General features: G+C 53.8%; 1 protein-coding gene across 5 annotated transcripts in view; it reads right to left on the bottom strand.

Moving 5' to 3' along the window:
* Positions 1-3,253: 3,253 nt before the first annotated feature.
* Positions 3,254-24,677, bottom strand: part of DGKD (diacylglycerol kinase delta) — a 115,104-nt gene continuing 93,680 nt past the window's right edge. For all 5 annotated transcript variants that reach the window (XM_036109591.2, XM_078071471.1, XM_036109586.2 and 2 more), the window contains 12 exons: positions 23,577-23,687; positions 21,524-21,620; positions 21,175-21,282; positions 20,053-20,166; positions 18,863-18,997; positions 18,396-18,547; positions 16,576-16,687; positions 16,399-16,491; positions 15,302-15,421; positions 7,668-7,785; positions 6,513-6,643; positions 3,254-5,334 (listed from right to left, as the gene is read on the bottom strand). In XM_036109591.2, coding sequence (XP_035965484.2) covers positions 5,245-5,334; positions 6,513-6,643; positions 7,668-7,785; positions 15,302-15,421; positions 16,399-16,491; positions 16,576-16,687; positions 18,396-18,547; positions 18,863-18,997; positions 20,053-20,166; positions 21,175-21,282; positions 21,524-21,620; positions 23,577-23,687 — 1,381 coding nt within the window. In that variant the 3' untranslated portion in view covers positions 3,254-5,244. The remainder of the gene's footprint in view (positions 5,335-6,512; positions 6,644-7,667; positions 7,786-15,301; positions 15,422-16,398; positions 16,492-16,575; positions 16,688-18,395; positions 18,548-18,862; positions 18,998-20,052; positions 20,167-21,174; positions 21,283-21,523; positions 21,621-23,576; positions 23,688-24,677) is intronic.

The following is a 24,677-nucleotide window of genomic DNA, read 5'->3' as shown; positions in this document are numbered from 1 at the left end:
TAGGTTTAACTCAGAGACAAAACAAGACACTCATAGAAAAGAAGGGTGGTGGGCGGGAGCAGGGAGGGGGCCCGGAACTTCGTGGAGACCGGGCTTCTGTCGCCCCCACCCTCAACACGTGATTCCATGCTCACCACCCTCCCATGGCCCAGGCTGGCTGCTGGAGCGCCACCCATCATGTCTACCCTCCAGGCTAGCAGCAAGAGGAAAAAGAAAGGCATCTCCATGTTTTAAAGGAAACTTTCTGGAAATCTCAATACTTAGATTTTTTTGTGCATGACTTGGTCACATCACTAAGTGACCTCAGGGGAGATTTGACTGCAGAGGAGGCTGGAGAATGTGGTCACATTCGCAGGGGGTGTATTTGGGCACAGTGCATGACCCAGATGATGTGGGCATCTGTTAGTGGTGCAGGAGATAGAAAACTGATGTTTATAGGCATCGGGCAGTGGCTTCCACAAGTGCCAGAGTCTGAGCTGCTAATATTCACAACTAGATTATGCAACAGTGGGCCAGGACTCCGGGAAGTGGGGGCCTTGGGCACAAAATTTGAAGGTGCTCAAAAAACTCAGTAGTCAACAGATCAGTTTCTAATAACAGCACTTTTAGAAATCAAAATTAATGCAGAAAAATCCACAATGAACAAAACATTAAAACGTTAAACACAGGATCAGTACAAGTTAAAAGTCCTGCAAGTCTACGGGCGCCTGGGTGGCTTATCTGGTTAAGCGTCTGACTCTTGATTTCGGCTCAGGGTCATGAGATTGAGCCCTTCATCGGGCTCTGCGCTGGGCATGAAGCCTGCTTGAGGTTCTCTCTCCCTCTCTCTGCCCCCACTCACCCCACCCCCCTCACTCACGCTCTTAAAAAAAAAAAAAAGTCACGCAAGCCTAGATACTATCTTTAGGAAAAAATCTAAGTCCTTGCATTCTGCAAGCACGTCGCAACCAGCTGCATTCCCAGGGCTCTCCCTCGGCAGGCGAAGGAAAACTGAGCTGGGGTCAGAAGAAGAAACACCAAGAATCAAAGTTCCCCATTTCATAAAGGATTGTGGGACAAAGGGGTAAGGAGGAGGAGACAGCGTCCAGATGGGTCTCAGTTTCCTCTCTAGCCCCCTCGCCCCCAGGCTGACTTTCCCCAAGCCCCCCTTGGCCATCATGCAGTGTAGACGCTCAGCCGGGAGCCAGCAGAGTAGCCTCAGGGCCCGCGGCAGAGGCCAGAGTTCAGGAGATGGAGGCCACCCCCCCACCCGAGAGCACCACCAGGAACGCTGCTTGGGGCCGAGGACAGTCCCTGGGTCACAGACGTCAGCCTCCAGGTGCAAGGGGAGCCTCCCAGGCCAGTGACAGCTTGAGGCTCGAGGACACCCTGCCTGTCCCCTCAGGGATACGCGCCCGCCTCCTTCAAAATACCTGCAAGCCCCTGGAGGAGGAATGCAGGGCAAGGTGTGCGTTGACTGAGGGACCTTCCCCCCGAGGGGCCCTGAAAGCAGAGGGGCCCCAGAGCAGAGACGGCTAGCGATGAGCAGAGTCCGGGCGGCCCCCCGCTCGCACACAGCAGCCGGGCATGGCGGGGGTGGGCGGGGGCGGGCGGGCCCCCACGTGTTTGCATTTCCAACCACCTACGTCCAGGTGGGCTCGGGAAGCCTCACGCGCACCCCCCACCCCACCCCAGCGGGAAGGTGACGGCCAGAGCCACCTTGGCCACGACGGCCCAATCCCCGAGTGACAGCCCCGAGGAGCTGAAACACACCTGCCCTCGACTGTTCCGGGAACAAAAAGTACACTTCGGTCAAGCGGCCGGGCCTGCCCTCACTTGGGACGACTTCCGTCGCTAGACCAGGTGGAGGCAAACCGCGTAGGGCGCGTGCGGTTCTCTGCAGGATGACTTAACGGCAAGCGGCATCGGTTTGGAAACTGCTCCCCTTCCCGCACACGCCGTCTGCGCCAGTCTGGCAATCGCATTACCTCTGGGCTGGCGTCTGGCCTCCCCCTGCCCCACACGGTCTCCTGGAAGCCCCTGCGTGCTCTGTGGCCCGGCAGGGTGGAGGCCGGCAGCGAGCGGAGCCCACAGCAGCCCTCCCCAGACCCACGGCTCAGACGCGCAGCTGCGCCCCCACACCCACCCCCGGCGAGCCGTCCGGAGCCAGGCTTCTGGGCCGGGACGCCTGTGTGGGATAGTTCAGACCCAATCTTCTCACCTGTCATGTGCGCTGAGCTTGGGGTCAGGCCTGGGACACAGGACAGCACTCGAGGTATGACCTCAGGTACCCACCTGCCCCGTGACTCCCACCTTTGCCACCTGCTAGCCATGTGACGTGCAACAAGTTGGGAACCTCCCTGAGCCTGTTCCTCACCTGTAAGAGGCAGGACTGTTAGGAGAAATCAAGGAGCTAACATGTGCAAAGCGCTGAGGGCAGCATCTGGCGTAAAACACCCTCAGTGTGTTAGCCGCCGGTATCATGCGTGATCAGTCCTCAGCGGCACGGCCCCATTCCTTCCACGTGGGTTTGTGTGCAATTCTAGACAATGACACAAGGGGAGGTCAGCAGAAGCCAGGGCTTCTGAACTGGTTCCTTTTATGTTAAAAAGAGATACAGAAGAGACAACCACCTGCTCACATACACCTTACCCTGTACTTGGCTCATATTTGGGTGTGATGCTTGGAGTGGTGGCAGCCATCGTGCAACCATGAGGCCTGATCCTGGATAGCCACATGGGAGGAGGGCATACACCACACCTGGGGCTCCGATGAGCAAGGAGGGAGGGAGAGCACGCACCCCTTTTGTACCCCATCAGCCTCATTCTCAGTTCTGTGATCCCAGTCGCCATTCCTCACCCCAGAGAACTGGGAGATGACAGAGTGACCTTGAGCTTGGAGAGGCTGCTCCCTTGGGATAAAGGTACTATGAGTTAAGTAGAGAGGTCAGAGAACTTCTGGTCTGCAGTTTTATAGGAAAGATTTAGAAGGATTAGAGTATTTGCTTACATCACGTGCCCTCAGTAGGCTGGTCCAGGCTGCATGTGACGGAGTCTGAACCTCAGCCCTACCCAGTGCCCTACCTCCTCGCTGAGCTTTTAATTCAACAGACCCAAGAACCCACACCCTAAGAAACACAATGGCTTTCCATTTTGTTCTTTAGCCACACCAATTCACCTTATTTTTAGAGTAAAAACCATAATCCTGAATCCAGTTTGGAAAGATTTGGGCAACTAATATTTTATGTGAAAGCACAAGGAATGACAACAAGAAATCTGACAACGGAAGATTTTATTTATACACAGAACAGCCTATTTACACCCCCAGATCGGGTATGTACACAGCGATACGGGAGACATTTGCTTCCACGGCGGGCACTGTATAAATTAAGATCATAAATATGAGGGGTAAGCCCCACCCAAGGGCACAAAACCTTTTCTCCAAGATTCCCCAGGATCCCCACCCAGCCACAGCGGGGACGGGTCGGGCCAGGCAGAGAAGCAGCCCTACAGAGGGCGACACGGCGCCGGCCCCACAGCGATGCACTTCCACGCGACACTCACTTTTACTCCATTCACCTCTAACTTACTAGAATCAGAAAAATGGTTTTTACGTAAACAGTGTTGTTTTCATCACTGACAACACATTAATTTTCAACACCATGCTTGACCCAACCCTCAGGCTTTCCCGAGAGAGGGCCGGGAGGGGCCGGGAGGGCCCGGGGTGGCCCTGCAGCTTTAGCCCCAGCCACCGCCACCACCCCATCTCGTCGCGTGCGTGCTTGTCCCTGGTCCCTGCCAGAGGGGACAGCACACACGCCATTCTGGTACCGCAGGGTCGGGTCCCCACAGTCTCCTTCCTCAGCCTGTTCTACCTGGAAAGCCAGTGATTTCTGGTGGCCAGATGATCCCTCTCTGCCTTCCATGTCCCGAACGGGCACCGGAACTCGGGGTGGGAAGGCCACACGCAGCGGCCCTGCGGAGCACGGGCCTCTTAACCCCAAACCCAGTGCAGCCACTCCGCCCTCGGGACAGGAGCGGGCCGGGCGCCCGGAAGGCCAGCAGCAGGAGCACCCCCAAACCAGAGGCATGGGCCTGGCTGGGCTCACGGAGGGGCCCACCGTGCACACCAGTAAGGGGGGGACACAGGGGCCTGCAAAGCAAGTGGCAAGTAGAGGCTGTTCAGCGGTGAGCTCCCTAGGCCCCCAGGGGTGACCGGATGGCACCGGCAGCCCAGTCCCCTCGCACGAACAAGGGGTGAAGCGAGCTCCGGGGGGGAGGTGGCACGGCCCGGGACGCTCAGCTCCGCCCCCCCACTTTGGGGCACAGGGCCCTGGCTGGCAGCCGGACGCCGTTCCCCCGCCCGGCCCAGGAGGGCTGGGGACGTGGGCCAGAGCGGCATGAGACAGAACCATCCACGTGGTCAGAGACCGTCGGGACGCTGGCCCGGGACCAAGCCCGGGCTCCCCCAGAACGGGGAGGGGAGTCTCCCCGGCGCCCAGGAAGCGTGCTCTCCCCGCAACAGCAAGCTCACGCAAACACGTCCTCTGTCTGTGGAGAGACAGGAGAGGCTACGGCGTCTCGGGGACAGACGTCCCACGTCAGCAGCTTGAGAGGGTACCAACCGGGACAAGGGCCCACAGGCGAACGGGCAGGGGATGTGTCGGCCCAAGATCACAGCCACCCGGTTACTTGGCTTGAGGAGGAGCGGGTTTGCCTCCTCTCCGGTCAAGTGAAAACGGACGGGCCTAGCGACGTGTCCCGGCGCTCTCAAGCCAGGAGGGGCAGGGTCGCTGTGACCGATGGTCAGTAAACGGGACGACAGCCGCGGGGGGTTCCGCGGGGCTGCTGCCAAGAACCAGGATGGCTGGCGGGCACAGCCCTTTCCCGGGCAGGAGGCTGCCGGCTGGGCCAGGGTCTGCGCGCCCGGGAGATGCCACGCGGTGCGCGAACACGGGGCTCGCGGCGAGGAACCCGCCCGACAAACGCGGGCTGCCCGGGGCCCAGGAGGTCGGGCCCGGCCCCGGGCGCAGGTCAGCGAGAACGGAGAGGTGGTGGCGGCCCGCCCCCCACGCCGCCGGGCGGGACAAGGTGCTGTTTCAAAGGTAGCTGTGTTGGTGTGTCCGAGACCCCGGAGCAGTCACAGAAAGGGCATCTGCGAGGCTTCCCGTGTGGAGCAGAGGGAGTAGCACCATGAGAAGGGGCCGGCGCTGGGCCTGGCCTCAGTCGCGGGGGGCGCGGGGGACGCAGGCCGACAGGGCCAGGGCTAGGCCTCGGTGGCAGGCGTGCTCCGGCTCAGCTCCTTGATGCCACACAGGATCCTCTTCATGTGGCCCACCTTGGTCACGCCGAGGTCCTGCAACGAGAGGACAGCGCCCTGACGCCGCTTTCTGAACACCAGCGTGGGGGGCAAGATGGAGACGGTGACCCCAGATGGAGATGGCCCACGCATGACCGGTCGTGCCGACGCCCACCACACCCCCCCCGCGAGCACAGCGTCCCCGCCGTCGTGCAGGACAGACACGGGACGCTGGCCCGGCGGCGGCGGGTGGATGCAGGGACTGGACGAAGCTGCTGTCCAGGACGTCCCCGGGGAGCCCTCGCCCTCTCCGGACACGGCTCCGGGAGCCCCGGGCTCAGGCTGGCCCGAGCGCACACCCCGCGCCTCCGGCGCTCGGGGCCCTGGCGGCCCACGTCACGCAAGTCTGTCGGTGCCGGTTCTCCAACAGCGTTCGTTCACGCCTCTGTGTCACGTACTGGGGGTTCCCGCAATATCTCAGACGGTTTTGCTATTAAATTTGTTGCGGTCATCTGTGGCCAGTGATCAGGACTCACTGAACGCTCAGATGACGGTTAGCGGTTTTTAGCAATCTCGGATTTTTTGCTAAGGTAGGCACGGTTTTGAGATGTCATGCTGTTGCACACTTAACAGACGGCCGTGCATCATAACCACGACTGCCGTGTGCACTGGGAAACCCAGCAGTTCAGACCCGCTTCCTCGCAGGGGCCTGGGACGTGCCCTGCCGCATCTCCGTGGGGTGCCCACGTGTCAGCTCCAGAGGGAGACGGACCCCTGTGTGCTGGGGGCCGACATCACACGGAGCTCTTCGGCTGACTCATTAGCACAGAGCTGTGTCCCCAGTAGAGTTTATTTTTACGTGGGCTCCACGCTCAATGTGGGGCTTGAACCCACAACCCTGAGACCAAGAGTCACACGCTCTACCCACTGGGCCAGCCAGGCGCCCCCCTCAACAGGATTTTTAATGTTAAAATAGTTCATTTGTCCAATTAGGTTAAGAAAAGCAAGGTTCCCCCCATCACGTCCGCTTTGGCCTTGTCTGGCTGCGGCAGGTGGCGACATGACTGCCGGGGCAGAGGTGGTCTCTCGGCCACCGCCACGCATCACCCGAGCCGTGCGCAAGAGAACCACGAGGAGAGCCCTGATGCTGGGACGTGGCCGGGTCAGAGGGAGGGGACAGAGAAGGGAGCGCAGGGAAGCCCGGGGCGGGTTCCCAGGAGACGCTGTGGAAGTACCTTGAGGTCCCTCCGCTCTAGGTGCAGGAGCTCGGAGCCCCGGATGTCGTGTCGCGTGAAGATGTCCTTATACTCACAGAGACTGAGGTGCTCCAGCCAGGCAGCAACCTCCTCTGTCCCCCAGAGGTGAACTGTCAGAGACGGAAAAGCACGGACGCAGTGAGTGCCCAGAGCCCAGCGCGAGGCAGGTGGCAGCCGGCGCCTGAGACGCCCCAGCAGCAGGCATCCCAAGACGCCCCAGGAGCCAGCGCCCACGCGGCCCAGCAGCAGGTGCCCCAGCAAGGACCCCCACGCGCCCCCAGCAGCCGGCACCCGCCGCCCAGAGCCATGCAGAAAGCAGCGGGGAGCCACCCGCTCTCCAGGGCAGTGAGCTGCGGTCTGTTCCTGCCAGGCCGGCCAGCAGCCTGGCCGTCTCCCCCGGGGCCCAGGAGGGACCGGACCCCGCCAAGCACGAGGGAAACACCAATGTGACTGCTGCCAGGGCCAGGCCGCCCTCCTCTCCAGAGGGTTCACGTCCCTTCCGGTCCACGGCAGGAAGGGAAACAGGCAGAGATTTCACGTAGTAAGAGCCACTGTCACTAAAAGAAACCCAAGTGCTGGACAAACATGCAAAGAAGAAAAATCAGAGGGAGCGACCGCTACCCACCAATCCAAACCCGGAGCTGCCCGGCACCTGAGAGCACTGGAAACAGCCATGCTCAGAGCCCCAGTTTACAGACTCCCCCCAAAAACGTCCTCGAGTGCCATTTTCTATTGACTTCCCTGGCCGCAAGTGCTGGTGGCCTGGGGAAGCCATGAGTCGTCGCTGGGGACCAGCAGCCCCGCACAAGACCGGAGTGTGAGCTCTGTGTCTCTGAGTGTCCTGTCACCTCTGCTGTCCGCCTCCCCCCTCGCACCCCCAATCCAGAGCAGGCAGGCAGCGTGGTGTCAGTCAGCGGAGTCCGCCCCGGGAGCGACCCCGGGCAGGAGCGACAACACAGGGCCAGAAGCGCAGGGGCAGTTCCCTAGCCAAAGACAGACACCACGGCGCAGGCCGCGACAGGGGTCGTGGTCGGGGGCCACGGGGAAGAGCCGCGAGGCCACGGGAGAAAGCAGAGACCACGAGGTCCCCACAGCCGGCGTGGCCAGCCACAAGGACAGCAGGAGGGCAGGTACCCGGGGCTCCCAGGCTGCTGCGAGCTTCTCTGTTCTTGCTGTTTTTCTCCTTCTTAAACTTCGTCACCAGGCGGAACTTGCCGCTGCGGCTGCGTTTGGAAAGCTCCAGCATCACATTCTGTGGGGGAGGCGAGAGACAGGAGAGTCAGAGCCTGGTGCAGCCAGGCCTGGGCCACGGCAGTCCGAGCGGCAGGGCAGGGGCGGGGCTCGGGCCCTGCTTTACTTACTCTGGTGCCCCCTTGGTTTCTAGGCTGGCAGTGACTGGTTTGTAACGCCTTTTAAAGGTGGTTCCACAGTGATCACACAGTGTCTAATTTCACATTCAATTTCCTTCATTTTATAACGTGTGTTTCTCATGTGATTAAAAAGCTTTGTGAATATTACCTAAATACCAGTACATTCTACCAAGATTATCCAGTAGGTCACAGCCGATCTTCCAGAGCTGCACGAGCAGGCTGGGACTAGCGGGGTGGGTGGGTGGGTGTGTGTGTGACTAGCGGGGTGTGTGTGTGGGTGTGCGTGTCTTTCTAAACAAAGCGTGTGTGTGTGTGTGTGTGTGTGTGTGTCTTTCTAAACAAAGCGTCTGTGTGTGTGTGTGTGTGTGTGTGTGTGTGTGTGTGTGTGTGTGTGTGTCTTTCTAAACAAAGCGTTTCCAGCACTTCGCGCTCTTTCCTTGGGACCTACTTCCTGAAGCAGCATCGTGGAGGGACGGGGCACAGGGCACGGGGTCCCTTCCACCCCCCACCCCCCGGCCCCACAGGGCTGCCCAGCAAACGGGCGGAGCTCACACTGCCCCTTCCCAGCACAGAAGCTGTCGCAGGGGCCTCTGCCGTAAAGAATGCTCCGCACACACAATACACGAGCCTGGATTTACGTGTGTACACGTCCTACCCCTGTATTCACAAATAAAGCAGAATTTCCCATGTCCCAGGTGCGCCCCAAGGGCCTGGACTCTGCCCCAGGGCCCTGTCCACCGACATCCCCACACTGACCCGCACGGTCAGACTTGGCAGCTTTAGGACACTTTCAGATCTGAAAGGGACATGTGGTCCCGCTGAAAACAGCACAGGGATTTTCATTAGAATCGCACCAAGTCTAGAGTGGGGGGAAGAATACGGGTCCGCACGTCTGGGAACATGCTGTCGTGCCCCCAACCCTCCTGGTCCCCTGAAGGTCCTCCCCTTCGTGGATTTCTGATCAGAAGCGTTTCCGGCTTCAGCTTTTCTACTAGAAAAGAGACTTCTCACAACGGTATTTCTAACTGATGACTGTAGCGCTCAAGGAACTTATTTTTACAAATTTTTTTTTTTTAAGATTTTATTTATTTGATGGAGAGGGACACAGCGAGAGAGGGAACACAAGCAGGGGGAGTGGGAGAGGGAGAAGCAGGCTTCCCACGGAGCAGGGAGCCCGATGCGGGGCTCAATCCCAGGACCCTGGGATCATGACCTGAGCTGAAGGCAGTCGCTTAACGACTGAGCCATCCCGGCGCCCCAACAAATTTCTTAACTTGGCAAAATTATCAACCATCGATTCTAACAGCTGCTCCATTAAAGACCATTAGCGCCCGGGCGACCAGGCTCTTCTGCACTGAGACTGGCAGGCACCTCGCTCCTCCGTGCTCCCACAGGAGGGGACACCGCAGGGACCCGCAGCTGCTCTCCCACGCGGCCCGAACAGAATCCTACGCCTGACTTTACAATTTCTTTTTTTTTAATGCAATATGAGGATTACATTTTTTTCTTTTATTATTTTTTTAAAGATTTTATTTGTCAGAAAGAGAGAGCACACACAAGCAGGGGGAGCAGCAGAGGGAGAGGGAGAAGAGCCCGACACGGGGCTCGATCCCAGGACCCCGGGATCATGACCTGAGCCGAAGGCAGACGCTTGCTTAACTGACTAAGCCAGCCAGGAGCCCCTACTTCTAACTTTTAATATGGGTATTTTCATCCATTCATAAAATGGGGAGACCAGCAGAATGAGGCTGATTATCAATGTGGTCTTAGTCTCCCCTAAGAAAATTTCAGACACCAAACTACGCCCCCCACAAAGACTTCAGTATGCAAGCCCTACATCGCCCCACAGCACTATCCTCACACGGACACCAGCAAAAATGCGTACGTATCTGATGATATCGCATCTCCCGCCCGTTCCGAAGGTCCTTCCTCACGGCGGGTGTGCGTGCGTCAGGACCCTGATGAGGGCCACGAGTGACACTCAGCCCTGGGACTCAGGGCCTCTCCCGTTACGACCTTCGCCCGCAGAGAAAGCGGCTGTCCGTCCCGTAAGCCGGCTCCCGTTCTGACGGACCGCGGGCGGCTCCCCGGGAGCGGCCGGCCCGACCCCCCGCCCGCGAGGAGCCGCTGACCGGATCCAGATTCCTGCCTCCGGACGGACCGGTCGCGAGCGCTGCCACAGGCTTGCGGCTGCCTCCCGCCAGGCGAGGCCTGCTGTCCTCTTTCCGGGGTCAGCGGCTTCTTCCACCACAGGTGCCGCCACCCATGCATGACCCGCCGGAAATCGAGCATTTCCTCAGGGTGGGGGTGGGGGTGGGGGGCAAAATGGCCTTTCAATCCCTCTGCACTTTCCACCCAGAATTTTTCATAAAAAATTGCTTTCAATTATTTGATTTAAAGAAACAATTTTGGGGCGCCTGGGTGGCTCAGTCAGTTGAGCATCTGCCTTCGGCTCAGGTCATGATCCCAGGGTCCTGGGATGGAACCCCACATCGGGCTCCCTGCTCAGTGGGGAGTCTGCTTCTCCCTCTGCCCCTCCCACTGCTCGTGCTCTCTCTCTCATGAATAAAATCTATTTTAAAAAAAAGACTAAAAAAATAAAAAATAAATACACTGTTTTTACGGATCTACTGGTAATACAGAATTTTGAAATCAGATGCGCTAGTTTTTAAAAAAATGAACTGTTTGAAAGTTCGGGGGCGCCTGGGTGGCTCAGTCGTTGAGCGTCTGCCTTCGGCTCAGGTCATGATCTCAGGGTCCTGGGATCGAGCCCCGCATCGGGCTCCCTGCTCCGCGGGAAGCCTGCTTCTCCCTCTCCCACTCCCCCTGCTTGTGTTCCCTCTCTCGCTGTGTCTCTGTCAAATAAATAAATAAAATCTTTAAAAAAAAAAAAAGTTCAGGAGATTTGCTTCACAATATGTGAATATGCTTAACACAACTTGAACTGTACACTTAAAAACAACAAATATGGTAAATTTTGTGTGTTTCTTATCACAATTTAGAACACGAACTGGGTCAATGTCCACCTTTTCCTAGCTCTGATGAGGTTTTTTATATAGGAAATTACATATTCCTTGACATTTTCCCTTCAGAGATAACAATTTTTTCAAGTTGTCCTGTGGCCATTCTTTTTAAAATGTCTTTAGATTTCAATTTGTATAGTTTAAATTTTTCCTGAAGTTTCAATGGTTTCAGCAAGATTTTAAAATTAGCATTTCTTTGAAAATAGTATAACTTGATTTATTCTCTTATCTATTGTTATATAACCTTTATCACTTCATACTGTCCAAACTTTCCTTGATTATAGGTGCCACAGAGTGATTTAATTTCTTGTACTTTACAGTTAAGCTCTGAACAACGTAAAAGTCAGGGGTGCCAACCCCCACCCATGAAGTTGAAAATCATGAATAACTTCTAACTCCCCAAAGAGCCTTACTAAGTAACATAAACAGTCAATTAACACATATTTGTATGTATATCACATACTGTATTCTTACAAAAAAGCTACAGAAAAGAAAATGTTAAGAAAATCCTAAGAGAAAATACATTTAAAGTACTGCACTATATTTATAAGAAAAAAACCTATATATAAGTGGACCCACGCAGTCCAAACTGTATTGTTCAAAAGTCAACTGTACTTTCAAAGAACTAAGTTGCAGATTTGTCAATTTTTTTTTTTTTTTGCTTTCAAAGAAATAATTGTCCTATTTTTATGCTAGTAGAAATGTGGCACCATGCCCTCCAAGCTTCCCTTTGCCCACTGTACTTCACCCCCATCTCTCCCCTTGCATGGGTGAAACTGAGCCAGAGTCTCAGAGGCTGGGAGTGCTGAGCTGTGAGGCAGCCAGCAGAGAAGGGTGGCGAAGTCAGGAGCCCTGGGAAGCCCAGAGGGCCCCAAGAGCAAGTGTGGTTTGCCTTTCCCTCCCGGGACCCCTGGCTGCAGTTTCTGGCCTTAGGTTCCATGGGATGAATGGCGGCAATAACCCTACCCCAGCCCCACCCTGCTCTGCCCTAAGTGGCTCCAGAGGGTTTCTGGTTTTGCAACTAACCTGCCCCTGGCCCCATCTGTACAACTTCCCACCTGTTACCCTGCACCGTCTCACTGGCCCACAACTAGGAACCCTAGAAACCAGGGCCACTATAGACATGGCTTAAAGGCTTCATGAGGTCAGACATCCAGGGGGGACTTGTGCTGGTTTGTTTCTGCAGTGGCTCTACATTTGGTGATATTCGTTTTGAAAATATTTTTAGGCTTAAAGCTCTGGAACCACAATCCCTGAAACAGAGGCTTTTAGTACGAAGACCTGAAAGTCCCAAACAGACCAAGTTGACCGCGGTCACCCTGCAACCAGACGCTGGGCTGCGAGCCTCCCGCTGCAGCAGCTGCCACACTGCCCATGAGCTGAGGAAAATCCTAGCCCTCCTGTCTTCAGAGGGAATCTGCGTACAGGAGGAAGCTGCCCACCGTGGGCAAGGCATGGGGGCACAGGGCCCACCGCTGACAGCTGGTACCACTCCTACTTTGAGTTGGTATCTGAGGTTTCCTGTGGCCCAGCACCGTGCTGCTCAAACCATTCCTGGAAAGGAACCAACTTTAACAATTTCCAATCCATAGTGGACTGATAATTTAATGAAATACAGTAAAATAAACCACTAAAAAAAAAGGAAACCAAAAAAGGACATACAAAGTATAAGCCTCAATTTTTTATTAATTTTCAACAGAAATAAAATTTTTATTAATTGCTTAGAAGTTTCTAAACTCTTCTTCTCAATGTATATAATAACAAAGAGTTTTCCACTGTCAGTAGTGCTATCTAGAGTATGATCCAATTTTAAAACTGTCCTATGGGCAAGAGGGAAAAAAAAACATATTCCCTCTTTACAGAGTATAAAATTCTCTCTATGGACAAACATGGTACACACACACACATACATATTTTTTCAATTTTCTTTTGTTTGTGTGCTGTGATAGAGTTTATTTCATTACTCATGGACTGATAGTGATGGTTCACACTACAATTTGGTTTCTGTCACTTTCTCTCATTTCAAGAAGTTTTTGCTTCACAGATTTTATGTAAATTAAAATTAAAATTTGGGGGGTAGTCATTAAAAGAATAGACAGACAGCTTGTATTTCCAAACTACTAGAGGGGACAAAGAGAGTTGTGTGGGAGGAAAGACTTATCAATCAAAAAGGAGAAATTAAAAGAAGCAAAAAAGTGGAACACAAAGCACAAAATATGGGAAAATATACAGATAAATACATCAGTAATCACAACGAATATAAATAGACTGAACTCTTCAGTTAAAATGCAGGGTACCAGACTGAATAAAACCTCAATTTGACAATATGCTATTTATAAGCGAGACACTCCAAATAAAGCTTGAAAGTAAAAGTATGAAAATGAAAATACCAAACAAACTTAAAAAGAATTACTAAGTGTCTTTACATAACAATAAAACCTATATGCACCCAATAACATACTCTCAAAACACAGAAAGCAAAAATAAAACCACAAATGTAAACGGAGATATCTACATTCATGATCAGAGACTTCAATAGTAATTGATAGATAAAAAGACAAAAATAAATCTTATGATTATAAAATTATATTTTACCAATATAAAGTGATCTTTTTATCATTTATTATAATTCTATTTTTATATTAAAATTTACTTCAGATTTTGTATGTTTTCTTAAAATTGTTTTAATCTTTCTGTGTCATAAGTTTTTACTGGGGATGGGAAAGAAAACTGGACTATTGTGATTGGTATGTGGTTAGATTTAAACACAATCTTATAATAATTTGTTTTTAAGAGGAAAAGCTACATCATTTTCTGTTATCTTACTTATACGCTGTTAGCTACATCTTTAGTCCCTTCTTTTTTTTTTTTTTTTTAGGTTTTTATTTAAATTCCAGTTAGTTAACATATCATGCAATATTGGTCTCAGGAGTAGAATTTAGTGATTCATCACTTATTACATATAACACCCAGTGCTCACCACAACCAGTGCCCTCCTTAATACCTATCAACCATCTAGCTCATCCCCTGCCCACCTCCCTCCATCACCCCTCAGTTTGTCCTCTGTAGTTAAAAGTCTGTTATGGTTTCCTTACCTCTCTTTTTTTTTTTAAGTCCCTTATTTTCTTTTATAGTGTGGATTATATTTTTTGTTTTTAGAAAACTGATTTGGAAAAACATAAATCTTTTCAATTCTACTAGAAACTACCTTTAAGTTTTTAAAGATATTACTAACTCTGCATTTCCCTAATTATCAGTCAAGAACCTTTTTTTTTAAACCTTCCACCTTCATGTGCCTTCATTCCTGTCCATGTCTTCTTCCCAGCCTCCCCACTCACTGTCCACTTCACAGGCTTTAATAACTTAATCTGGAAATCCTGAGCTATATTATTGTTATATCTATCAAACATTCTATATGTTATTATCTTAGTAATTTTCTTTTAAATGAAAATTTTATATTTATAGTTAACAATTTAACTAATTTTGATGAGCTTGGCCAGTCCTTTTAAACCAAAATGTCCTCCTATTTTAAGTTACTGAGTTTTGTTGTTTCACTGGAAGGTCTCAGAGTCCGTCTTCCATGCAGGGTTTGCATTTGTCAACAAATGCCTTCATTTCCAGAGAAGAGCAGGGCAGACTGATGCTGCCTTCCTCTGTACCCTCACCTTAACTGCTGCCAACAGCTTCTAACAAACAAAACTGGCGGTAGGCGTGCCAGATGTGAAATGTCTAACAGGTCTTTCTCTTTCAAGACTGTCGTACTCTACCCTAGGATGAACTTTTCTCCTGGCCCACTTCTGTTCTATCCCTGATAAAAAAGACAATCTACAGTTCGCCTTTATCAAGATGCTGCCCACAAAACTGACCATCCAACAAGCACCTCTCCTGGGCTTTTGCAACAACATCCCAGGGTGCAATATGCCCAGGGTCCTATCTGTCCCAGCTGTAGGGAGTATGGCAAGCTGGAGTCTCGAAACACATGCAAAAGTGTGATTGAGTGGAACACACCAACTCTGTCCCTGTCAACAACAAACTCAAGAAGCTGCCATTTATCCAACCAATGTGTCTTCACACCAGGGACAAATGGTGGGGCTAGGCTCAGTCTTCTATCAACTTCCTGGCCACCCCTGCCATCTGTTTCTGAAGGCAACAAGTGCCCAGTCATCAATACTAACTCCCAACTCCTTCCTACCTGCCAGTCTTTTTCTATACCTCCAAGGCGTTTTAATAGAGAAGTCTTAAGAAGCCCTATCAGGGGCTGCAAAATGGACACCATCTTAACCTCAAAGCTGCACAGATCACAGTGATTACAGATACTGAAGGGAGAGCCACTGCATCCAGGGGTGCCCAAGCTGAAGCCCTGTGACCCACATACCTCTTCATCACCAGGCTCCATGGGCTGGCACAGCCAGGGGGTGTCTGCCAGCTTCCTCAGTTGCTGGTCCATCTCTGTGAGAGCAGCCCCAAGCCGCTCTTTCTGAGGGGGATCCAGCTGCTGCTCCAGGCAGGAAGGAAAGAGAGACACAGCTGGTTATTAGCAGTGAGGAGCTGGGGCCACAGCAAAGCCCCCATGCAGGCATGCAGTCTGCACCAGGGAAAATGATCTGTTTCTCAGACAGTTCTTATAAAAATTCCTAAGGAAACTAAGTCATACAGCACTGGCTAAGGGGCCGAATTCAGAACCTCCCCTTCTAAGTAGGATCAGGTGAGGGAATTATAACTCTTCTTTCATAAGTACTGGAATAAACCAAGCTCATCTGAAAACTGAATGAGCGGCGCTGACACTTCACCAACTTCGGTTTACCCTGAGACCCCTATGTCAGAAAGAGGACAGGACCAGACCGCCTGCACCAGAGTGCAGGAAATGCTGAGGCAGCAAAGAAGCAGTCGTCACATTCAGAAGACCAGACGATTTTGAAATGAAGAACAGAGGACATGGAAACTAGCTTTTTGGGGTGGTTCTCCAGATGAGTGATCTTCAGCAAATCACTCTACCTCCTTTGACCTTCACGTCCCCATTTTTTAAAACAAGAAGGTTGGCCAGGCCATCCCTCGGGTCTTCCCTATTTTAGCTTCTGCAATTTGGTGAAACCCGACCTGTGCACTTGCCCAGGGCTGACTCTTCAGCCAGGTTGGCAGGGCTGAGTGAGGAAGGGTGACTGCACGTCTGAGAACGGGGCCTGCCTGCCTGGTCACAGGCAGATGGCTCCATGCCTGCAGATTTCTAAGGTAGAATTTCGTGTGCAATGACAAAGGTGGTTCTGTCCATAGGAGTCTTACATGCTAGAGATGATGTGGTTGAGATGTGGCCAGAGGATTGGAGAACCAGCCATATGGCCAGATCAGATGACCTCCATGGCCCCTTCCAACACTGAGTCTAGAATTCTTAAGGCCAGGAATGCCGGGCCAAGATCTGCTGCCCTCTGCACAAAGGTCACTACATGCAGAGTGAGGGCCGGCCTCTCGGCTTACCAGAGCCACCTTCCCAGCCAACAGCAGTTCCGTCTCACTGCGCAGAGCTTTGATGTTATTCACCATTTCCAGGACAAAGCTGCAGTTCAGCCCCTGAGAGGAACCAGAATGACACCCATGTAGAAGGCCCAAGGGCTAGAGGACTTCAGAGGAGCAAACCCTGAAAAGCACAGGCACCTCTATGGTTCTGGGCTTGCCGTACACTCGGTCCATGGACTTGGAGCTGGCATTGACGGCGTGGGCAAGTTCCTGCTCCATGTCTTGATGGGACTGAGCTATCTCCCGGATACTAGAGAGAAAGAAACACAGCACTCATCAGACCAGAGGAAGGGGCAGCCTATAACATCACCTCGCTCGAAGACAGGCCCAGGTCCAGCCCAGGGGGCCAACACAGACACAGCTCAGCCAATGGCAAACAGAGCAGGTCTTAAAGGGGAAATGTGACACCAAAATCCAAGTTTTTCCAGAAACTCAATGAGGGAGGAAAATACCCAAAATGAGACTCACACCCTATAAAATGGCAAGCTGACAGGAAACATGGTTTGCAGGCCTGCTATGTGGGGACAGCTGATCGTTCCTGAAAGGGGACTTTGCCTCCCCACTCTATAAATGAGGATGACAGGACCCTTCTCTATGGGGACGATCCTGGTTCAAAAGGCTCAGACCCCAGGACACGGCCCCAGGCAAGAGCCCCTTGCCCAAGGGACCCACACAGAAGTAGGGTGGTGACAGGGTCAGACACAGCAAGAGCACCAGAGCAGACAGAGGGGGCACACAAGTCAGGGGAGCTGGGTGAGGAGCCACTTGTCCTACCCTGGGGAAAACCAGGGGCAGCTGCTGGGCTTTAAACAAGACAGTGATGGCAAGTCCCCACCTGCGGGGCTGCCACAGGCCTTGAGGGGACAAGAATGAAGACAGAAGGAAGCTAGAAGCCTGTTATACAGCCAGGAACTGAGAAAGAACGTGAGAAGTGAAGTCATCAAGCCCAGATACTGATTTGGCCACGGGGGCGGGGCGGGGGGGACGGCGGTGGCAGGAGTGGTGCCGGCTACTTGAGACAGAGGACACAGCGCAGGCCATGCTCTCAGGGGTGTGGACCCAGAAGGAGCCATGGAACCAGAAGTGCCTACAGGAATCCTGGGAGAGCTACCAACCCACAGGCTGAGAGCCTGATGCCGGGGGGGAAGAGGAGAAGAACCGCCCAGAAGGGCAGGCAGAGCCCAGAGCCCGCAGGGCGGCAGTGCTCCCGGCGGGAGCAGAGGAGGAGGAAGCCACAGAGCAGCACAGAGGTGAAGTCAAGGAGCACCAGGCCGGCGTGCGGCCTCAGGGGGCGACCAGGCCAGCGTGCGGCCTCAGGGGGCGACCAGGGAGGGGAAATACGTTGAAAACCAGAACCAGACGGCGGCCAAAGAGGGTCACGGGATCTGTCAACTGAGAGGGCATAGGTCACCAAGCTGAACGACCCTTCCAGAGCAAGGCACGACGGCAGCCGGCCCCGGGCGGGTGGGGAGAATGGACAGTGGCGGAGTGGGACCACCGTGCCAGAAGGTCATCCCCAGTGGCTCCAGAAGGCACTTCTCGAAGGCAGAGTAAAAGAAGGAAATGCCTTTGGGTACTGGTGGGGTATTTACTTCCTAATAACTACAAGGTTTGTTTTTTAATAACAAACCTGCTCTCTGGGATAAAGCAGAAGTGGCAGTAAGAATCCAAGATAGGTTTTTACATCTGTGAACTGGCTCTGAAAACACCTGTGGATTTTAAGCTTCCATCTACATGAACTCCGAGCAATCTCTGAAAGTCAGCAGAGATGAACCAAAGCCAAGGGCCCGCAGAAACCCCAGCTGGGCCCTGGTGAAGGAGGCAGACTGGCACATGAGCCCTGGGAGGAGGGACGGCACGCTGGCAGCCCAGCGGTGAACGTGGGGCCCCGAGGCCGTCAGGGGCCCAGGGGCTCCAGCTGGGAGGAGGCTAACTGCACAGGGAAGGCGAGGGCCCACCTGTGGATGAGGGCTCCCGCCGCCTGCCCGAACTGGTCCATCTGGGTGGCCTCTTCCTCAGACAGGATCTCCGGGTGCAGAGAGAAAGATGGAGGGCGAGGAAGTTCACACTTCTGCTTGTCTTCCCAGGACTTGAGCGTGTTCTCAAAGGCCTAGGGCACAGGACGGCGGTATCACACGGTGCACCGCTCCCTCGAGAGGCAGGCACGTGTCCAACAGCAAACACTGCTGGGATACTCGCTGGACAGCAGCCAGAAAGGGAGAGACACAATTCTGTTTCACACTGAGGAGTGGGAATGGTCCTGGAAATTACACCCCTGTTCACTTAAGCTCTGTCTAACAAAAGCAAATTCCTAGAAAGAAACACTAGAAACTCTGAGCCTTCTCCGAGAAGGTGCCAGGTGTGCCCGAGGTGAGCCCTGGGACCGGCGTGTTCTCTCCGGGTCCCCGAAGGCAGCCTTTCTTACCCTATCTCTGGTGAGCGTCTGTGCCCGGTTCTTGTGGATAATCCGAATGTATCCTGGAGGCTGGATCCAGGCCTCTCCGTCCACCTGCACGGGTACGCCCTCATCCCCCAGGATGGAAATCTTCACTGTACGACACTGAGCAAACATCACAGCCGTTACTTGTGCACCGCGCGGAAGCAAGGAGCTAAGGGGCTGTATCTCAGCGCTGCAGGAGCCTTCCTGGCTGCGTGCTCGGGCACACGTCAGCTGACGTCTGGGGGGCATACCACGCCCGCTGCCGACCACCTCTGCGGTTAGAGCATCCTCGTCTGGGACACAGCTCATGAAGCCCACGGGTCTGTCCCACCCTCCCCGTCCCCTCACCCGCTACGGCACCTGAAAGCACAGCGAGAGACCTCAGGGGTCAGAACAAGCACCAGGCCCGGGGTGGACCCTCGTGACCAGCACGAGCCACCGGGCCCTGCGCACATGCAAACACTCCCAGAACAGGGTAAACCCCTCCCAACAAGTGGTTAACGATGCACTGTTTCTCTTTTCAAGAAAAAACACTGCCCAAGAGTTAATATCATAAAACTCAAACACCCTACTCTACGTGGGGGCAGACTGAGGCTGGAAGGACTGGAAAGCCACTGCATGGGCCTCAGGTGGGCTAAGTTATCAGCGTCCCCACTTCATTATGCATAAAAACACCGCCCACCCCAACCCATCACCAGAAATAAGCCCCCCCCCGTCTCCCCTCTCCAGCTGGGCCCTAGAGCAGCAGGTGAGACCCCGCTTTCTCCACTGCTCACTGCTCGGCCTCCGTTCCTAAACTCAGGATGTGGCTGCTGAAAGCCACAGACACGCGCCGAGTCCGGTCGGGCCTGTCTCATCTCATCCCACCTCAACAGAAGGCGGCAGGTACAGTGGGCACCCACAAAGAAAGCCAGGGCAGGGAGCTCAGGCAGGATTCAAGAGGGCCCCAATTCTGAACGAGTGTCATCCAACTGTCAAATACAGCAGGGGAGGAAGGGCTCTGGACCAGGAGACAGGGCCGTGGGTGGTCCTGGAAAAGCACCCACTCTCCTGGGCTCTGTGCAAGGAGTGCACTGATGCAGGAGACTGGTTCTGGGCCAGGCCCTGCCTCTCCAAACTCGTGGGGGCCAGACTGCCTCCCAGGTCCCTCCCACCTGCAGGACCACGGCCGGTACCTGGGCGATTCGGTGATGCTGCAGCTTAATGACACGAGACACAGCCATCTGCATGCTGCCAAACACAGCGACCACCTCCAGGATCTTATCATCGAATGACGGAGCTGCAAAAGTCTGCAAGGACCAGTGTTAAGAGCTGACCTCTGCTCCGAACCTCCCCGCACACCCCTCGGTGCTCCCTCTCTGGACTGCTGCTCTGGTTAGAGACAGACAGGGGCGCTACCAGGGTGTGGTGTGTCCTAACTGAGAAGCAGCTGTGGGGCGAATGCGTTACTGAGGGGGTTTCTAGGAGAAACCCCAAAACCAGCTGTGGGAATCAAATCTCTGAGCTGCCACTGACTAGCGGTGTGACCTTGAGCAAGTCACTTAACTTCTTTTGTCCTCGGTCCCATCATCTGTAAACCAAGGCTAACACTGGTGTGCTCTTATGAGGACCGACGTAATGCATGCCCAGTGCTTTCAACAGCTACCAGAGCATCTCAAATGTGCAGTTCACATTCACTATTTCTGTTAGCTATTATGTATGAAGGAAACCACACCCCTGGTTAAGGGCCATCAAGGCCTCCCACAGTTCTTAGCAGAAATTCCAAACTTCTTCCCTGGATGACACAACCCCACATGGTCTCAAACCTGTCTGCATTTCACCCACTGCACATCGTCAAGGAACGTTCTCCGTGCCACATCCTGTCTCACCACTAAGCCTTCACGTACGCTGTTCCAGCAACTCCCTGGAACAGCCTCCCCACCCCGTACCCTACCCCCACCTGACCTGGCCAACCCCAAGTCTTCTTTCAGGTCTCAGTGTAGATATCCCCTCCTCTGAGAAGCCTTCCCAGACTGCCCCAAATTGGGAGTTGGGCCTGGCTTCTGCATCACGCCTATACCCCTGACCACATCTGTCCTGCTCGGCTTCTCTTCTCATGGGCACGGGGACCCTACCCGTCTTGTTCTCCACTGTACCCCAACTGCCAGCACAGGTGAGGAGTTCCGTCCCTACCTCTGCACCACTAACTGAGCCCTAAGAGGCAGAATGCTCCATTGGGGCCTGAAGTGGTGGATACTCCTTGAAGAGATTACCCACACCCACCTTGGGCCCATGCCACCCAGGACCCCAGTACGTACATCATCTTCCTTGGTGCCCCCCCAGAAGTTTGTCCCTCCAGCATAGCTGGGAATGTTGAGGACAGCAATCCCCTGGAGGCTGGGGAGTGGGATGGGTCGCCCATCACACTGCGCAGTAGAAATGCCAGAAAAAGAAAAAAAAGAAAGATGCACAGCATTGACCTGGTCCTTCTTCACTAGCAATCCCCCTCCCACCCCCATCCCGGGCTGAGGAGGCCACGGCCACAGCTGAGCTCTCACCGAGGGCCCAAAAGGGCAGAGGGAGTCCCCACCCAGCTAGGAGAAGGGCTAAGAGGAGACCAGACGGGCCCCTGACTGCCTGCAATTGCAGGAGAGCCCTCCCGCTCACCTCCAACAGGACCTTCTGCTCCAGGTTCTTGTAGGTTCTGTGCAGCAACTCTTTGGTTCCAAGAACTCCGTACCACATCATATTCTTGGTCCGACTCCTGCAGGTAGAAAGCAAAGAACTGACAGGACCTCAGCTCTCTCCCTACAGTGAGCTACAGCCGTCGGCGCGAGCCGCAGGAGCGCATCTGATCACACGGCGCTCAGACGCGGCGGCCACTCTCAACACAGACACCTCAAGGGAAGGAAGGACATTTCCTCGTTAGAGGTCTGTGTAAGATACGCATAAAAAAATACATCTGTTGATGTAAAATTCTGCTGAAAAATAACACTCCCAAGAAAGTAACTTACAGACGTTACAGAACCTCACAAAAAAACTGATAACTAGCTATGAAATTATGCTTACCATGGAAAATCTGGGAAGTGCAGAAAAGCACGAAGGAGCAAATAATCCTCACAATCCCCACCTCTGTACGTATTGATAATAAAAAAAACTTCAGTGTACTTCCTCAGTCTTTCCGAGGTATGTGACTTACAGGTGAAAGAGCCAGTCTCCAGTCTCCTGACTGACTCTGTTCACTTGGCCCCGCAGCCTGTGTCTCGAGGCGGGACTGACCCCAGTGGGGCACCTCCCCACCGTCGCCGGACAACTTAACCCCTCCGACTGGACCCAGCCACTTCCCACTCCCGGGCTCTGTCAATCATGTGGCAGTCGTCCCTTCGCACACACCTCTTTACAAACGTTTCCAGTTCCTTCTTTAAGACAGACTCCTAGAAATGGAATTCCTCTTAGACCTTTACAAAGCTCTTGCTACAAACTCAAGGAGTATCCTATCAGTCCCACGGTTCTAAAAATGTATCATGCATGGCCCTGTTCACCTATTTTACGCTGTTCAACTATGTGCACTGTAATGCCTTTTCAGTTATTTTTGAACACGGGTATTTTTAAATGATTCGGGCTCACCACCATAAGCCGTAGAAGAGAGATGTCCCTGGGGGCTTCGGAGACAGTCTCCGCCACTCACGAGCCCCAGAGCTCAAAGGTTTCTTGAATTCTTATGCTTGATTTTGTTTTCCGAGAAATTTCCAACTACACAGAACTTGGGTGATCACCAGAGCAAGTCCCTAGGTGTATGAGCCCCTCCCACCCAGCTCCCCCAGTGTTACCCCTCCAAGTGATAATGGCACCAAATGAGCAGGGGGCACACGGAGCCAAGTGTGCAGGCTCTCCGGCAAGGGACCGCCCCCCCCCCAACTCCGACGTCATTGGCTGTCTCTGCCCAAACTCGTGGCAGCTTCTCCCTCGCTAGTTCTAGAATGTCAAAGCTCAACAGTCTCCTCCTCCAGGGGATTACTGAGGGGTGAGGTGGGAGATGTTAACTCCCTGCTTCACTTCTCATGTTCCCATGGAGGAGATGGGATCTCCACTTCAACCCAGGAGGAAACTGCCCATTTCTCTCCATCCCCTCCCTAGGCCGGCAGGGGTGAGCAGAGGTCATTTAGGGGAAGAAACTGAACATCTCCAGGGACACCCCTCGGGCCTCTCATGTGGCTATCTTTCCGTGGAGGGGCATCCTCTCAGGGGCTTTGTGGGGAGCCGACAGGGCCGCCCAGCTCTGCCCGGTGGTGAGGAACACACAGAGCCGCCACCAATGCTGCCGGGGACTCACGTGTCGAGCAGAGTCACTTCTTAGCACACTCTGTCACCTGGCCCTTTACAGCAGCACCGTGGACTTACGACTCTCCAGACTCAGACCCTTCTGACAGACCGCACTCACTCATTTTCTCATGTGGAATCTGCCGTGACCACGCCAACCCTGGGGGGGGGGGGGGGGGACGCCTCCTCCAGGCTGGCCTCCTGGACTCTGACCTGGTTCCACCCACATCTTCTAAGAGCACCTCCCTTCCCGACAACAAGGCATTCGGGCTTTACATGTGCCTTCTGCCTTGGCACTCTGCGCACCCTTTGCGTCGCTGACTCCTGAAGTCACCTCACTCCCGGGAACGAGAAGCAAGGACGATGCAAAGGACAGGTATGCACACAAGCCGCTGCCTACCTGCACTTCTCGGGGTGCTCATCACGCTTGTTGTTGAAATCCAGGGATATCTTCGCATCCAGGCCGATGCCAAAGTAATTGTTCATGACGCACTTCTCTGTGTAATACTCTCTGCAAAGGGGTTTCAGACCAGTGAGAACCACCCGGTCACTTCACAGCCTCCCAACCTGCAAGCATTTCTCCGAGGGCAAAACTCATGCCTTGTCCTTCAGGAGCAGCTTTACTGACCTAGAACTCACAGACCACCCGACGTACCCATTTAGAGTGTAGGACTCGGTGATTTTTAACGTACTCGGTCATGTAACCATCACTACTATCCATTTTAGGACATCTCATCACCCCAAAAGCAAGCTGGCCCCCTTAGCCATCAGCCCCCAAACCCTCCCTAGCCCTGGCAACCATGAATCTGCCTTCTGTCTCCATGGTGTGCCTACTCTGCAAGTTTCATATAAGTGGAACCCACGGTGTGTGGCCCTTTGCATCTGGCTTCTGTCATTGAGCATAATGTTTTCAGGGCCCTTTCGTGCCCCGGGCCTCGTCCCTTCCAACGGCTGAGCAGCACGCCCCTGGAGATGTGGGAGCACCGATACCCATGCTGCGGTGGACACGTTCTCCCTCCTCTTGGGTGTGGCCCCGGGAGACACAGTCTGGGCCACGGGGAAACTGGGTTTTGAGGTACTGCCAGACTGCTTCCCAGGGCGGCTGCGCCATCTCCCACCCCCACAGCGATGGGAAACCTGACGGTGTCTACAGCACATATATCCACACATCTTCAACTGTGGGTCTCAGAACGTGCCTCAAACATCCCTAGATCCAATCACAGCCGTCTCTAAACGTGGAAACGTTCATCCCAGCCTCCACGGCAGCACCTCCCTTCCCTGTGTCCACCGCTGATGAGACTCCTTTCACTCCAGCTTCTCAGCCTCCCCCTCCCCCCAGCAATCATCGTTGACTACAGGGGTCACAAAGAGGCTCTGTGGACCCTCCTTTCTCTAGGGCAGCTGGCTAAAAGGAGGAGTCCCTGACCCTCCATCTGGAAAGAGCAGCAAGGAGAAAAGTGCATGCCTGGCATTCCTGATGGCAGTTCCCACACAAACCCCA

Source organism: Halichoerus grypus, chromosome 4 (assembly GCF_964656455.1).
Source record: "Halichoerus grypus chromosome 4, mHalGry1.hap1.1, whole genome shotgun sequence".
In the NCBI taxonomy this organism is placed as follows: domain Eukaryota; kingdom Metazoa; phylum Chordata; class Mammalia; order Carnivora; family Phocidae; genus Halichoerus; species Halichoerus grypus.
Note: the sequence above shows the minus strand (reverse complement) of the source record. Positions and strands in the feature narration are given on the sequence as shown.